Consider the following 16,111-nt stretch of genomic DNA (forward strand, 5'->3'; position numbering starts at 1 on the left):
CCTAACCCCTGGTTGGGGGTGTGAGGAGTGGGCGGACTCCTGCTAGGCCTGGGGACCAGAGTACTTCATTCCTCAGATTAGAAGCAGCAGCCAGAGGTTCCAGAGAGACAATCTAAACAGCATCATGATTGGAAACGTACTGGGCATTTGGCTTTCATTAGCTACAGACCCCAAGCGCTACACTGCAGAGATTGTCCCAAAGTCAATACAATGCATGCAAATACATGGTAGAGTGATTATTATTCCACAGTAAAGGAGATCACAGCAGTACTCAATTAAAATTCCAAAGTCAATTATACAAATCAATGTTTCCCTTTTATTTTACATTTATTGTATCATGTAATACAACAGCTGATAAGCATTTTAATGTTTTAAAACCAGGTCGATGTAAGATACAGTAGGATAACTTTTCTACGATTGCTACCGGAGGTGCGGTCAAGGTGTGTATAGTATATTCACTCAACACATCAGAGCAACATTAAGTAACTGAAAATGACATTGTCAGAGAGACCACGTAAACTACTAATAATTTATTTTACACAGCACGTTCATTTACAAACAAGAATCTCAGTCTCTGAATGCAAAAACTAATTTAGGGATCTGGCAGGTCATGTCTTCCACAGTGATGCTACTAGTGATGTAGAGTTAAAAAGGTCCAGGGGTGTCATGCACCCATCACTTTAGAGGGGGCAAAGTACATGAGGATATGCCTATTTTTCTGCATGGGTTATGTAAGCATACCTCTTTACCTGGTGTCATTTACCTGTTGTCGATTGTCATTTTGATGAGTGTGTCATTCTGACTGTTGTATATCACATCTCAATATGCTGCACTAACATGCCTAGGATATTACACCAGTCAATGGGATCATATAGGCACATATCATGATCATTATCATAAGGTGCCAGATTACATTTAAACCAAGTATTTATCTATGTCTTGAGCTGTCTGTATCCTCCTGACTGGTGGTGCTTTTTTTTTTTTTAAAGAAACTAAATATGCTTCTCTGACAAAATCTGGGTAAAAGATTGAAAGGAATGTGAGTCTTATTCAGTACATTTAGAAATTGCTTGCTTTTCTAAAGTCTAGCAACCTTGCCAGCAGGCATTCCAGCTAAGATGGTTAGATAAGATACTCTAATTTGACTGATAACTAGCTCCCAAGCGAATTCAGGCTGTGGTTGGTAGATTGGGAACCTATCTAGCTTGCAAGTTTAAGCTAACTTCATAAAATTGTTAAGTGGCTAGTATTACAGTAGAACCAAAATATTTATTCAACAAGGAGGCTACATAGCTTGTCAAATTAATTTATTAACATACCACCTGCAAGTCCTACCCATCACTGGCTCTATACTTTGTTCCATGGTTCACCTTGGAAGGAACCATTTACTAGGGAGAATTGGGGGGCCTCTTTGCCTGGTCCACTCAGTGTGCCCCCTCTGTCAAATACTGCTGACAGATCTTTAAAAAAAGAATTAAGATAAAACATGGGCTTAAAAATTAAGTTGTCATTAACTTAACATCTGAAAAATTTGACAGATCTGAGGGGGCACATGTGCCCCCTATGAGCATGACACCTCTGTTTTCTGGTAATTGGTCGGTCTTCAGCATGGTCAGCCCCAATAAAAGAGCTTGGCTCTCCAAAGCATTATGAATGAGCATTATGAACGATTTCTTAATCTTGTCAATAATGAGGGAGTTTAAAAGCAGTTTAAAAATAACAGTATGAATAGAATAACTTCAGACTCCGATACATCATCCCACATTCAAGTAGTATTGTCAAGTGTACACATTGTCCATAAGTAAAAAAGGCAACGCTGAAGCACCATAGCTAAAAGGTACAGTTCACATAAAAACAGTACTGATTGTATTGGGGTGTTGGGCAGTCAAATGCTTTCAGAGTCTGGGTGAAGTGATGCAGTGATCTTGTGGTCATGCCACTGTTGTGGTCATACAGTCTTTTGTGGTCATAGTGTTATGTTGTGCTGCCTAATAGTATTTCTTTGGCATAATTCTCCCTTTAGGCTCTATGGAGCAGAGCTGTGGGTAGTTCTGTGGTCCTGTTCAGGGGTTCTGTGCCCAGGTGACCACGATGACACACAGACTGAGCAGTCCCACAAACAGGCCGAAGATCAGCAGACATACAGCCTGGGGGGGGTGACATCACCTTAGTATTAAAGTATATACAACCCCAGGTAGTCAATCATTACATTGCCAGATGATATTGTAGAATAACTATGAATGGATGGCTGTATAAATTCAATAGTGGTGTTGTTTTCTTGAGTTTCCAGCCATGACAAATTCCTATTTTCTAAACAACTCCAGTATGAGGATGAATTTGGGAAGTGTACACTTACCCCGACAGACTCCAGAGACTTGAGTGGCTGGTTGCTGAGCCGGAGGTAGAAGATACCCGGGAACACAAACAACAGGCAGGTTGACGTGGTCGAGCCTGGGGGATGCAGAGACACAGGCGGTAAAACATCTCAACAGCTCAGAACATACACAATATACTTAACACCCAAATCAAACTACAGATTAAAAGACAGTCACCCTAAACATGAGAACATTAACCAACCATTTGAAACCCATTTAGCTGATAAGGTTCTAATGTATGAATGCAAATGGTACAATAATAATCCTACCCCCCCCCCCCCCCTTCAAAGAAAACCCCATTAGTTAAAATGACTAAACACCTACCCACAACCCCGAACACATTCCTGATGTCAGGGACGAGGATGGCCAGCAGCATCACTATAGTCAGGATCAGGAGAGTAGAGAAGATATGATACACCCAGGAGAGAGGCCTATCTCCACAAAACAGCACTGACATTGCCTTCCGGGCCTTTAGGACAGACAGCACAGGTTTAACGCAGTCATACAACTGGACTCATTAAAATATGGTACTGTGTTTGGAGGAAAGTCAGAACTTTCGATGGGACAGACATGTACATTTTTGGTCATTTAGCAGACAGAATGCCCCAACTACTCATATGGAAGTATGAGAGTGTAAGCAGACAAGCAGGCGCAGAGCAGTAGTCTAAGAGGGGTACAGTACTTACAGGGAAATGGATGAGGGGTACAGTAAGCAGCACAGCCAGCAGGATGGCCAGACGCACAGCCATCACCAAAACATCACGCGGCAGGTACGTGTCGTAGCTTAGCAAGAGCTCCGAGTCCACGTGGCCTGTCAGAGATATAGCAGAGCTCGTCTTAATATTTCTTAATTCCATTACTTTTTAGATGTGTGTATTGTTAGATATTACTGCTAGGAACACAAGCATTGTGCAACACCCGCAATAACATCTGCTAAATATGTGTATGGAACCAATAACATTTGATTTGAGTGAAGGACTGGTCCAACATTTTGGAAGGAGGGGGAGACACCATGATTTAATAGTGTCAACCAGCTCTCTCTCTGTGAGGTGTCACTGTCCGCTTACTGTAGAAGGTGAGGTAGCCGAACAAAGCAGAGACCAGGTAGAGCAGGAAGCTCAGAGAGATGCTAACATTCGTCACATTCTGCATCCTCTTCTTACTGGGCCTAAACACACATCAGGAGACGGATTTATTATTTCAGGATACATACATTTAAAAAGGCCCCACAATACATACATGATAACTGCAGAGGCCATTATCATTTCCATAGCAATATGCTGTGAAAGTAAACAGGAAATGACTGCCCACTCAGCCTTGTAGTTTTTCGGAATGCTCTTCAATAGTCAGAAACATAGCACAATGGTATTCAAGAGCAAAACTTTCATAAAATGTATCTGGTAGAAGTAAATTCATCAACAAACAATATATATTAAAATGACTGCATTTTCATGAATATGACTATATAATCGTAAAGCCAGTTAAAAAAAGCATGGGAGATGATACGTAAGTAAAGTGGACGTCACTTTCACATCCTATTTGTCCAGAAATATATACATTTAGTGAGGAAGGATGAGGATAAACGGCGGCTGAGGTTATTATGCTTGATTAACAACAAGACAGTGTGACCCCATGCAGGCCGAGGGTTGTAGTAAGGACATCGAATACACAGGTATGTACAGTATGATGTGCATGGGATGTGTCAGGCAGGGTACTGACCGGTCCATCTCACTGTAGATGGGCAACACGGCAGTGTGGCAGAGGAAGGAGAAAGCCAGGGTGGGGATGGTGTAAGCACTCTGAAACACACAATCATTCACCACACTGCCGTCATTTAGGCCTTAGCAGTTTCTACGGTAACCCGGGGAGGGGGAGCGGTTTCTACGGTAACCCGGGGAGGGGGAGCGGTTTCTACGGTAACCCGGGGAGGGGGAGCGGTTTCTACGGTAACCCGGGGAGGGGGAGCGGTTTCTACGGTAACCCGGGGAGGGGGAGCGGTTTCTACGGTAACCCGGGGAGGGGGAGCGGTTTCTACGGTAACCCGGGGAGGGGGAGCGGTTTCTACGGTAACCCAGGGAGGGGGAGCGGTTTCTACGGTAACCCAGGGAGGGGGAGCGGTTTCTACGGTAACCCAGGGAGGGGGAGCGGCAGTGTGTGTGCGGATCTAGTAGTTGGAGTAATAATAGTCATTACCAACAAAACTGAAGTGTGGTAATGTCACACACGTGTTATTCCATACACTGCACAACCCTGCACTCTTAATGATTGGGAAATGTCACCAGTGACCAACTAAGAACTAGAGACAGACGGTGCCATTTCCTGAAGCGCTAAAAGATCCATAAGACTGCTTCTGCAATTGTAATCATTGTACTGCACTACTTATTGCAGCTTACCAATTATTATATAGCTTCTGTGTGTTTTATGGACTACATATCCAGGGTTGATGGAAACAACTTTTCAACCAATGCAGACATACCTTACTGGAGATGACAAAGAGTTTGGGTGTACATTCCGATTCCGAGGAATTGGATATCTGGAAAAACGTTATGAACAGAGAAAATGCAGCAAGGTTAAAGCTATTCCCTTCTTTTTTTTCTTAAACGAGACCAGTTGTAAAAGGTGGCTGAACATGTGAGCGTTGTTGGGGTAGATTAAATTCCAGTCATGGCTGTGGAGAAATGCAAATAGCAGCCATTTAAAAATGGACCCAAAGCCGTGACTGTGTACAAGGAAGCAATAGTGCTGCGCTTATATCCAACAAGGTCAAAGGTCACTTCCTTGCACTGGCGAGGTCATAGGTACTTCCTCCCCTCCAGGACTGGCACCAATCACAGTGCAGTGTTCCCTGGTCTTCGTCATACATAACTAGCTCAGTCAGCCACCAAAGCCTCCCATTCAGAAACTCAATCTCCAGGATTGTATCCTATGGCCTAATCCTATGGCCCTGAACCAGGCCTGCAGTAAAGCTCACAGCCTTCAGGTCAATGTGACCAACAGTATTTGGTGTGTGTGGCCAGGGCAGTTTGCATTGTGGTTGTTACCTGGTTGATGCTCAGGGTCACATTGCTTGGGAGGGGGCAAGGGATGGCCGATTTCTTGACCACAACCTGGGAAGGAGGCAACAGGTCAGGTGGATTATGGAGGAAAAGAAACAAGTCCTTTACAAGCATAAGATTTGAACTGAACTCACCACAACTGTAAAGAAGAGAATGAAGAGGAATGCAAGGCTACTGGTGTAGCCCAAGAAACCTAGAGGGTGGAAGGAGAGAGATGGTGATATACACGGCCATCAAAGATTCAGGGGCAAGAGCGCCAGATGACGAGGCCAAACAAGGCCACTCACCAATCTTGGGCAGCAGAGCCAGAGGTAGAACCACACACACCGTCACCAGAATCAGCAACATTTTGCCATCTTCATACCAGGCCCCCCTACAGAGAGATGGTCAGAGAGGATGAAGGGAGAGAGGGAAAGAGAATATTTTCTTTTTTCATAGATGAGTTGATATCTTCAGAACCCCCCCCCCGGCTTATGATGAAGACACAAATGGGGAATCTCCCTCTCCCCTGGACCCCTCCAAAAAAAAAAAAAAAAAGTCCTCTATTTCATGCTCAAATACAGCGAGACAGTCTCCTCATGTGGTATAAATTAAAGGCTTTAACTCTCACAAACCATAACAATTATGTAATTCACATGCAAACGTTCTGTCGCTCTGTCAGATGGGGCCAGATTTCAATTGCTGTTTTTTTTTCTGAGGGAAAATAATATTTTCCTTTGCTGAGGGATAGCCTTGGGAGGTTTATTCAGAGGGCGGGTGGTGGGAGAGCGAGGGGGGGTGAAAGGGTAACGCGTGGAAGGCTTGCTGGCTCCGCTGGGGTCGATCGGGATGGGGGTAAGCGGTGGCTCTGGCTGCTGTGTGTTGGGAGGGAAGGAAAGTGACGCAGTGTGGGGTCATGGGGGACTGGCTTCAGGGCTGTTTATGGGGCTACCAGTATCAGCAGCACCTGCTCTGACCACATCAACACCAAGTGACTCGTTTGGCAGTTTCACAGCTCCTGGGTTACCATAGTGGCCCAAAGTTTTGTCTCTGGCTGCACGGGGTGGACATTCCTTAACAGGATGCCATGTAAACAACCACTGACCCAAACGCCTGTCTCAGCTCAAATCTAAACCCTTCCCTAGGACAATCAGGTTACACTACTGTTCAGTTCAGAACCTTTCCTCTGCTTCTACCCACACTGCTGCTGACAAAGGGAAGCCCATATCGCCACTGGCTATCTGGAGGATATGGATCAACCCTGGTTAGTTTACTCAATGGAGGGGGGGGGGGGGGGGGGGGGGGGGGGGGGGATTGTTGAAATGCCCGTGAAATGTGGTATAACAAGCTGCAGGATGGGACTGAGTTTTGACTAGCTCTGCCAATGAGTCCATCTCCACCAAGTGTTGGAGATTAGCATAAATCTGGTCAATGCAGCAGAAACCTATCCCAGCTGTCCATGACCGTGCCTGGCTTCGTCAGTGGCCTTTAACAAGGGCCCATTGACTTACCGTAGGCAGTACATAAATCACTACAGACACGACTCGAAGGCTCCAAAATAGACTACAACTGACTGCCTTTCACTCTGGGATACCAAGATAAATGAGGCTGCAAAGGGGAAATGCTTTTTAATATAAATCAACTGGAGTATTTAGCATTTAATGGGCTTCAATATGAGTGTGTTAACATCCCAAAGCCACTCATCAACAGCGCTGTTTTGTTTCCCTCAGCACGGCCGTAATTAAAATGGCAAAACTGATATCCCGTTGTATTGCTCTGATTCCAGGGAACATATGCAAGAGATTTGGGGCGAGGGAGTGCCTCTAATACAAAGCAGCTGTGAGGGGAAGAGTCAGATGTTGACGGACTGGGCCGAGACCAGCCACAGCTATCGCTCAGCTCAGTGTGGCTGGTAATAAAGTGATACAAGTTACATTCTAGGCCTTGGACTTCTCTGTGGGCTGTTCTCGGGAGGTAGGGAGGGGAAGGGGTACGTCTTCCAGGCAGCCAGGCCCAAATGACGGCCAGGACACTGGTGAAGTCTGAGGGATGGTTCTCAGTCAGAGGAACAGTTCCTCCAATGCTGCTCCACGTTACACAACACCACTGAGGCTTTCCTCCAAGCCCTGCTAGACAGAGTATTGTGGTTTGGTGACATATTTCCTCCACATTATTCATGTGATCTTAGCTGAATCTGATGCCTGGCTAGGTATGAGTAGTTAATTCCAGGTTTAGCTGCCTTGTGGTTAGAATTCTCTTCGTCTTATGTCAGTTCTTTGATCCAAATCTGCTCTAAATGGCATTTTACCTGTGTCAGTCAGGTCATGTGATTAATGCACCATATGGACAGAAATAACTGTTAGTGATAAGGCAGCTAAACCACAGGAAGAATGTCTTGGTAACTAGTCTCTTGTTTGAACAAGAGGTCTACTCATTTGAATTGAAAATGCAGGAAGTGTATGCATACCCAGAGGTCTCTGGGCTCAGGAAGCTGGCGATGGCTGCAGGAAGCTCTGTTTTCAAGATGAACATGTATGACGACATGGCTGGGGAGGAATATCAACAGAGACGTTCATTAGAGAGAGTTACAACCACATTGTTCACACGCAAGAGCAAATAGTCAAATATGCTGTTCCAACCAAACACAGGTCAGACAAAGGTTTAGAATATTAGTCCACATCTCTCCAAGCTGACAGAGGTGGGGCAGCAGACTCCGGGGATCACCCAGCTAAGCCTAAATTGCAGACACTATGCAGATGTTTCCACTGCAGAAGCCCTGTCAGGGCAGCCAGAATGGAGAGGGAAGGAATACTAACAATAATGATCCCTGACACTAATCCAGGTATTTCTCCTCCTCCCTCCTGCTTCCTAGGAAACAGGAAATCGTATGAGTCTCATAAGCCCCCACCCAAACTCTTCTGACAGCCAATCAGAGGCCAGACTTTAGGTCACTTCCTGTGGGTCAGACTTCCCACCCCTAATATGAGAGAGCGGGGCAAAGGGACAGAGGGAGCAAATGACATGAGGTGAGAAGTGTTTAGGTCAGGGTAAGTGAGAGAGTGTTAGTCAGTTGCTATGGTTAAGGGAGGCAGCGTTATGGGGATTAGGTTGGGGAATGAGGGAGGGCCAGGGCTAGCTGCCTGGACCAGACTGCCCTGGGGCTGGACTTCCTGTCTCCTTTAAACTAAACTGTACCCTTATCCCTACTGATCCACTAATTGTTTTCATTAGAAAACTCTTCCAACACTACTGCCCACACAGACAGACACACGCACAGATACTCATTAGGCGCCTATCATGGACTCGCACAGATGAAATGAACACTGTGCCTTTAACAGTGTATTTTCTCATAGGATTTGGGGTAACCCCAGCATCACATGCCAACTTGTCTCTGCCCTGGCCTTAATGAAGTGCAGTTAGTGTTGGCATGCTTTACTATGGGGGTGCCAGGAATCTCCATTCCTCAGACATAATAACTCAGTGGTAATAGCCCAGTGGTATTATAGCCCAGTGGTATTCCTTGCTCACACATTCTCTCTGAGCTCAGTTCACAGACACTATGGTAAACACAGTACACCTAGTCTGGAATTTAGTCTGACGTCTGGCATATGGACCACAGAACCCCGACCTTCCTTATGACCAGGCATAAAATACATTCACGGGTCCATATAGACTTTGACATGGGGAACATGATGAAACATGATGGAATTGTTTAGATTCATGCAGTCATTTACGGTAAGTAGACAACATCTTCCACAAGCCAGACACATTGGTAGTGGGGAATATACTTACATCTCTAAACATAAGGCCATGAGCATAAAAATAATATTGATTAAATCAAAAGCTGTTGAAATATGGTCTTCAACAAAAAAAGGAGAATTGGTGTACTGTGTAATGTATTTGTGTATGTACAGTATGTATCCTGTAGACACAGTGGGAAGGTGTATTCAGCACAAGACAGAGGCACTTTCATTAAGCTAGTGGGCGGGGGCCTGTGAGAGCCCTAGGCCTGTGGTTCCCAACCCTTTCAGTTACTGTACCACCAACTGAATTTTACTCTGCCTGAAGTACCCCTGAAGTACCCCCTCATGTGCATTTTACCAGTAGGCCTATGATCTCATGAGACTTCTCAAGTACCCCCTGTGGATAGGCCAAGTACCCCTAGTTGGGAGCCATTGCCCTAGGCCATGTAGTAATTAAGGTCAATAGGCCCATCAGCTTTTGGCAGGGTAGATAAGTGTTTTACCCAGAGTGAGCTAATTGCACCCCTTATAAAAGGACGGACAGGGGGGCATGGCAGTGCATAGGCCCTCTCTCAAGGACTGCCCCATGCTGGGACAACCACAAACATTTCAAAGGGCACTGCGATAATAATCCACTCAGCCCTGCTGCTAATGACTGGGCAAGAGAGAGCACCTCGGCTACCATCTGTGTGAGAAGTAGGGCTGAGGAAGGGAGGGGGAGGTAGGAGTGGGGGCTCCCATTAGGTCTCATCACTGAGGGGTGGGACTATGAGGGTCACCATCTGAGACCAATTAGTGTGTTTCAGCCCCATATGGAAGGGGCCAGAGGGGACAGTGCCTTGAGGTTAAAGGTTATCAGGGACTCGGGCCAATGGCCACACCAGGAAGGGTTGTGATGCAGGGCCCTTTGGTTTCCAGCAGGAGGCCCAGTAAGACTGCAGTAAACATGAGTCAAATGAGCAGTTTATTTACTATTATTTCATTTGACCTTTATTTAACTAGGCAAGTCAGTTAAGAACAAATTCGTATTTACAATGACGTCATTGACGCCTCTTGCACTGAGATGCCGTGCCTTAGACCGCTGCGCCACTCAGGAGCCCTAAAAGGAGTGGAGATGCCAGGGGTTGAACCCGGGGCCTCATACAGTTACAGGAAACATATCCAGCTTGACACCCCCCTCACTCCCGCCAGTGACACATCTGATACTGTGACATCATTGAGGCTAAACAGAGCCAGGTCTGCCTCACGTAAGATGTTACTTCTCAATGGTGCTACTTCATTTCAAATGTTACAACTGCAGGATGCAGAATTGAGGAACTTAAGAGCAAAGAAACAAAGCTGACCTTACCTCCAATGTTTTGGATGAGAATAGTGACTCCAACAAGAACCTACAAAATTTAAAAGGGTGTTACTTGAATGATAAGATTATTTCCTACGCAGGTACAAAAGTGAAATATCAAGGATCATAACGTTCCATAACTGTGTAGTACTGTACTAGGCATACAAGTCAAGCTTCATGTCTTACTTCCTCCTTGATGGAAACAGTGAATAATATTTATTTGCGACTTATGATTTGTTATTCGGACTCACTTTGCCTGGCTTCTGCAAGGCTCTGCCTCCTAGGTCTTCATATGAGGTGATACCTATGGGAGACAGATAAACACATCAATCCACTATAAACAAACATACTGTACATTCTCTACAGTTCACACCTAATCTGGAACAGGAACTATATGGAAGTGTACTATAATTCTAATTCCCATTGACATCTAAACCAACTCTCAGGAGACAATACTGGTAGTAACCTACTCAAGACGATTGAATTAGAGGTGTGCCATCACCTGACTCATCATGTGGGTTTATTTTAGCTTGACTAAGAGATCAGATGGAATGAGCTAGATTGACATTATTACACTGTCAGCCTAATCATGCTATATCATACAGACACAGATGACATGAGATCTGAAGGCCAGCTCACCTGTATGATCACACAGCTTCAGTAGGAGGTGTATAGAGTAAGCTGCCAGACTGGACACTAGCAGCAAGAGGATACTGCAGACATGGTGGACATGGAGCCACATTCACATCACAGTGACATACATAGAGATACAGTTGTAGAGCTTGTATGGGAAAGCTGAGCACATAAAGGATTTAAGAGGCAGCTCAATTCTTTCTTAAAAATATGCCTGGATGTGTTCTACTCACCAAAAGCCCACTATGCCTGTGTTGGCCATAGTATAGGCCAGGCCCAGGATGCCACTGCCCATGATGGCATTCATCAGGTTGAAGACCGAGGAGGTAAAGGAGGCCCCTTTAGCCCTTGGCTCCTCTGCTCTCTGGAGAGGTAGCGGAAGAGTGAGGGGGGGGGGCATAAGGAGAGCTCAGTCAATCACAAGTCAATATACAACTCACTACACAATAGCTTACTTTTACTTGAAAGCACAATTTCTGATACAAAACAATCAAGAAAGGGACACACGGACTGACTCTACTACTTAGAGGAAACCCTTCTGAGATGTAATGGTGATGAGGATCACTGCACTATAATGAAATGTAGGAATGGAATGAGGGATGAGTGGATTTGAGCCATAGCCTGCAGGACAGCTGCCTGAGCTGGGTATATTAAGGGTGATGCCTGGCTCGGCTTGGCCTCTCTATTAGGGAATACCCTGGAGAGATCCAGCCACAACCCTGGTGTCAGTGTCACAGCAAACAGGACTACGAGTCTGGATTAACATACACGTTTTTGGATCTGATATAGCCAAGGTTACAGCAGTGGACAGGAAGTGCACTATTATTACATCAAATCAAATGTTATTGGTCACGTGTTTAGCAGATGTTATTGCGGGTATAGCGAATAGCTTGTGTTTCTAGCTCCAACAGTAAAGTAATATCTGACAATTTCACAACATACAACACACACAAATCTAAGTAAAGGAATGGGATTAAGAAAATATTAATATTTGGACAAGCAATGTCAGAGCGGCATATACTAAGATACAGATACATTATATACATACGAGATGAGTAATGCAAAATATGAACACATTAAAAAGTGACTAGAGGGCTAAACATGAGGCGATATGGGAACTTGCAGAGAAGCTCTTTCGGTGCCATAGTAAAACCTCTGAGGTGCTCCAATTCCCGTGTAGGTTAATTTGTTTCACAGCCATCACCATAATGAGTAACCAGTCCAATCAATCATTTTAAAGACTAGTGTTTCAATGCTTGACCTTATTAGGGGCCATTATTTTCTTTGTCATGACCTCAAAGGTTCACTTTACAGTGGGATGTGAAAAAGCCAAATTTAACACACAAAAAATGCCAAAGAAATATGTAGCCTACTAGTCACTACCTGCTGGCGCAATAATAACTTTTAACAAATCATTCTAATGGGATTCGTACAGTACCTCCCTGGGGCCAAATCATTGTGAAATGTGGACTTTGCAATGCCAAACAGCCTGAGATGAGAATGTGCATGATTTACAAAGTGCTGAGGGAGACAATGCAATTGAACTAAAGTGTCATGTGAGATAGAATTGTACAGATTGAGCATGTGACTCATGTTCACTAGCTGGGTCCTGCCTTCTATTTGACAGTTTCACTTTCTAATATAATATAGACTCCCTACTAGAGACCAGTTGTAGTAGGCTAGATTGGGATTGTAAACCGGTTGCTGAGTGCTTACTCACATTTCCCAGGAGAGGGTTGGTCTCGCTGCCCATGTCCTCCGCAGCGGCCCAATGGTCAGAATGGACGGTGGTGCCTTCTCCATTGATAATCATGTCTCCAGGTGACTTACCCACGAGCAAGGGGTTAGTAGAATGTTACTTACAACAACCAATACAATAGATACCTCATCTGTGCAGTTTGTGGTGCCTGTTGACGGCAAACGCTTCCTTTAATTTAACCAACAAAATATGCTCCACTATGAGAAACGTTCTAGCTGTGTTTGCAACTTCTCACAGTTGATTTGAGGTGGTCATATGACATGAAAACGCTTCCGCTTGTATTCGTCGCCTTTATAGGTCGCACAACATTTCTATCAAATCAGAGATCGACAGTTCCATTTGACGAATCATGTGGCTGCAAACAAGTCCACTAATGATGACATAGAACATGTGCGCGCTATGTAGAGCCGATGTTGAGGTGATGAATGCGTTTCAATGTTTACGTTTGTACTGAATAAAGTAATCTTTCCATGCAATATCAAACAGTAATCGTTCAGTGTTGTGTGTCAATTATGCGTTTTATATTTGACATATATTGTCTGTTAGTTTTTAATTTTCCTAATGTAGATGCTTAGGACAGGTAATATTTCAAAGAGACCTCTTCTACGATTTGTCATTGCAGGATCATTCCTAGAATATTCTCTTCAAAACAGCTTGCAATCCCGCTATCGATACCGGACCCAGTGTTCTGCGGTCCCGAGCATCAACTTGTTCTGCGAGTGTTCCCGAATCAGATGCCTGTGCAGCAACAATACAGCGCGATGGAGCCCAGTTTATACACAGCTCCTCCAGAGGTCCGAGTTGTTGTCCCAGCCCTGCGTGCGACAAAATAAGTCCTGAATAAATTGGTAAAGAGCCCAAAAGAAATAGCCCTCCAGCGCCCAGGCATGCGAAGAGTTGTGGCGGTCGAAGGCAGCGATAATGACAGGCTCTTGTTGCTGGACCCTGCCAGTGTCTCCTCACCCAACTCATTCAGCGACGCCGAGGCGTTGCGGTCATTTGGAGTACCTCAAGAGCTACAGCGCAACAAGCTACGGCTGACCTATGATAACCTGAAGAGTGAGGAGGTTCTTCGCACTCTGCTTCCGGAGGGACAGGATGTCACTCAGGGTTTAGTCGAGTGGGTCACATTGCACATATGAACCTGCGGGAGCACCAGCTGCTCTACAGAAATCTCATAGGTGAGAGTGCCACAAACATACTGTACTGTTCTGCATCACAATATAAGTAGTACTATCTGTCAGAAGACAGACACAGGCATGGGTATCGGAGATGCTGTTGACAGGTCATTGTGTATTTTACAAGTGATGCTTTCTTCGATCCCTGACCACCCTCCAAAGATTGTGTTTCCTGAGTGGTCAATTAGCTACCGATGAAATACATTAAGTGCGTGTGTGAGGGAAAACAATAGTGCTGATTCATTTTGTTTTACTGGCATGATGCTGTCTGCTGTTGCGAATCAATTTCCAGGCCAAGTCATAATGGATAAGAACCCTGGGGTGACCTGTGTGGTCAATAAGACTAACACCATCGACTCCACCTACCGCTTCTTCAAGATGGAGGTGATGGTTGGAGAGGAAAATATGGTGACCAAAGTCCTATGAAATTGTGATTTTGATTAAACATAGTTTGTCATGAAATCAGAGGCTTGCGCATTGCATTCATTCCTTATCTTCACGCTCCCTCTGCTATAGGTGCGTGAGAACGGTGTGACATGAGTTTGATTTCTCCTGTGTGTATTGGAACTGTCATGGGGTTCACCTAGGGGTCATAAGGGCTGTACCACGTTTGATGTATTATAATAATTGATTATGCCTATGTTGTATTAATAGAAGGGGAGGGGTTATAAGACCCCTCCCTCCTTACATTTATAGGGTCCTAGACTACAGATTAACAATATATATATTCATTATAAAGGTTTAATATTGTTCCACAGTCTTTTATAATCTCTGCCTCTTATGAAGAAACTGTCTGAGAAATGTGTGACTGTGAAGACAGAACTCTGCAGGGGAGTGAAAGAGGTAAGAGACTAGTCAGACATTCCACTATAAATCAACTTGGACATTTACTGCTAAGCTTTTAGATAACACACTAAAACTCTTGTTTAGCTATGTAGGCATGGGTTTGGTCGCATGAGAAGGTAATGACGTAGGCAGTGACATCACTAAGATATATGACTGTAGGCATGATAAAACTCAACCCTTTTCTATTTTGCAGAACTTACTCGGAAACATGCGTGATATGTTCCTGTTGCCAACTTCTGTCTGCAATTGCATTAAAGGTTTTTGAATGATTTAATTAAAGATATTGTCAGAATGCTAATTTCGCCAATGATTGACAAGGAACGAACCCCAACAGAACCCTCGTCTTAGCACGAAGCATGAGCGTGTGGTGGCTCTTCTAAAACGCGGTGACACTGTGATGGATGTGTTCGCTGGTGTGGGTCTCTGTCATCCCCGCTGCACTATGTTGGCCAATGACCTCAAACCTGAGTCCCACCGCTGGCTGCAGCACAACTGCAAGCTGAACAAGGTGGAGCGTAAGGTCGCAACCTTTAACCTGGACGGCAGGGCCTTCATCCAGGGGCCACTGAAGCAGAAGCTGCCTGCCCTGCGGAAGGGGACAGCCAGTGTACATGTGATGTGAAACTGCCGCAGGTGTACTGCTATGGGTTCTCTAAGGAGTACGACCGTCAGAGAGACATGGTGGAAAGGGCCTCAGCCAGCCTGGGTTTATCCCAAGAGGGGCCGTGCTCTGTGCATCTGGTGAGGAATGTGGCCCCCAACAAGGAGATGATGTGTGTGACCTTCACCATCCCCAAAGAGGTGCTCTTCAGCAGTAAGAACATACACAGGCAGGTGAGCTTTCATTCACACAGTACTCAAACATGCAGGATTCATTCACTCTGAAAGACTGAAAATACAAATACTCTTTCTCCTCTCCTCAGAAACCATAGAAGAACCAGCACCAAAGAGACAGAAGTGTGGGGAGACAAAAGATTGAATATATTTGACCAAGGAAGTCATTGAGACATTAAAATTATACATTTCGTTTTTGATCTCTGAATGGTGTTCACATAATTTTTTTAAAGTGTCAATGAGGCGGTCATGATCTAAATCATGGTAACGTCTTGACCTAAAAAAAACATTCAAACGGGTTGTTGTTGACTGTATTTCAAATACTGGTCCATTATCCAGGTCAAACAATAAGGCAATGTTTCAATAGTT

General features: G+C 44.8%; 1 protein-coding gene and 1 pseudogene across 1 annotated transcript; one reads left to right on the plus strand and one right to left on the minus strand.

Annotated features, from left to right (window-relative positions):
- Window positions 1-296: 296 nt before the first annotated feature.
- slc38a6 (solute carrier family 38 member 6) lies at window positions 297-13,286 on the minus strand. The gene is made up of 16 exons (XM_029713365.1): window positions 12,846-13,286; window positions 11,359-11,489; window positions 11,132-11,205; window positions 10,744-10,796; window positions 10,502-10,541; window positions 7,878-7,956; window positions 5,719-5,804; window positions 5,566-5,624; window positions 5,417-5,482; window positions 4,852-4,908; window positions 4,095-4,174; window positions 3,443-3,543; window positions 3,062-3,186; window positions 2,700-2,844; window positions 2,357-2,451; window positions 297-2,147 (listed from the first exon to the last, which is right to left on the minus strand). Exons 1-16 carry the CDS (start codon window positions 12,936-12,938, stop codon window positions 2,064-2,066), a joined length of 1,368 nt encoding a protein of 455 aa, XP_029569225.1. The 5' UTR covers window positions 12,939-13,286; the 3' UTR covers window positions 297-2,063.
- Window positions 13,287-13,449: 163 nt separating this feature from the next.
- On the plus strand, window positions 13,450-16,054 carry LOC115162243 (tRNA (guanine(37)-N1)-methyltransferase-like; annotated as a pseudogene).
- The last annotated feature ends 57 nt before the right edge of the window (window positions 16,055-16,111 follow it).

This window comes from Salmo trutta, chromosome 25, assembly GCF_901001165.1.
Source record: "Salmo trutta chromosome 25, fSalTru1.1, whole genome shotgun sequence".
In the NCBI taxonomy this organism is placed as follows: Eukaryota; Metazoa; Chordata; class Actinopteri; order Salmoniformes; family Salmonidae; genus Salmo; species Salmo trutta.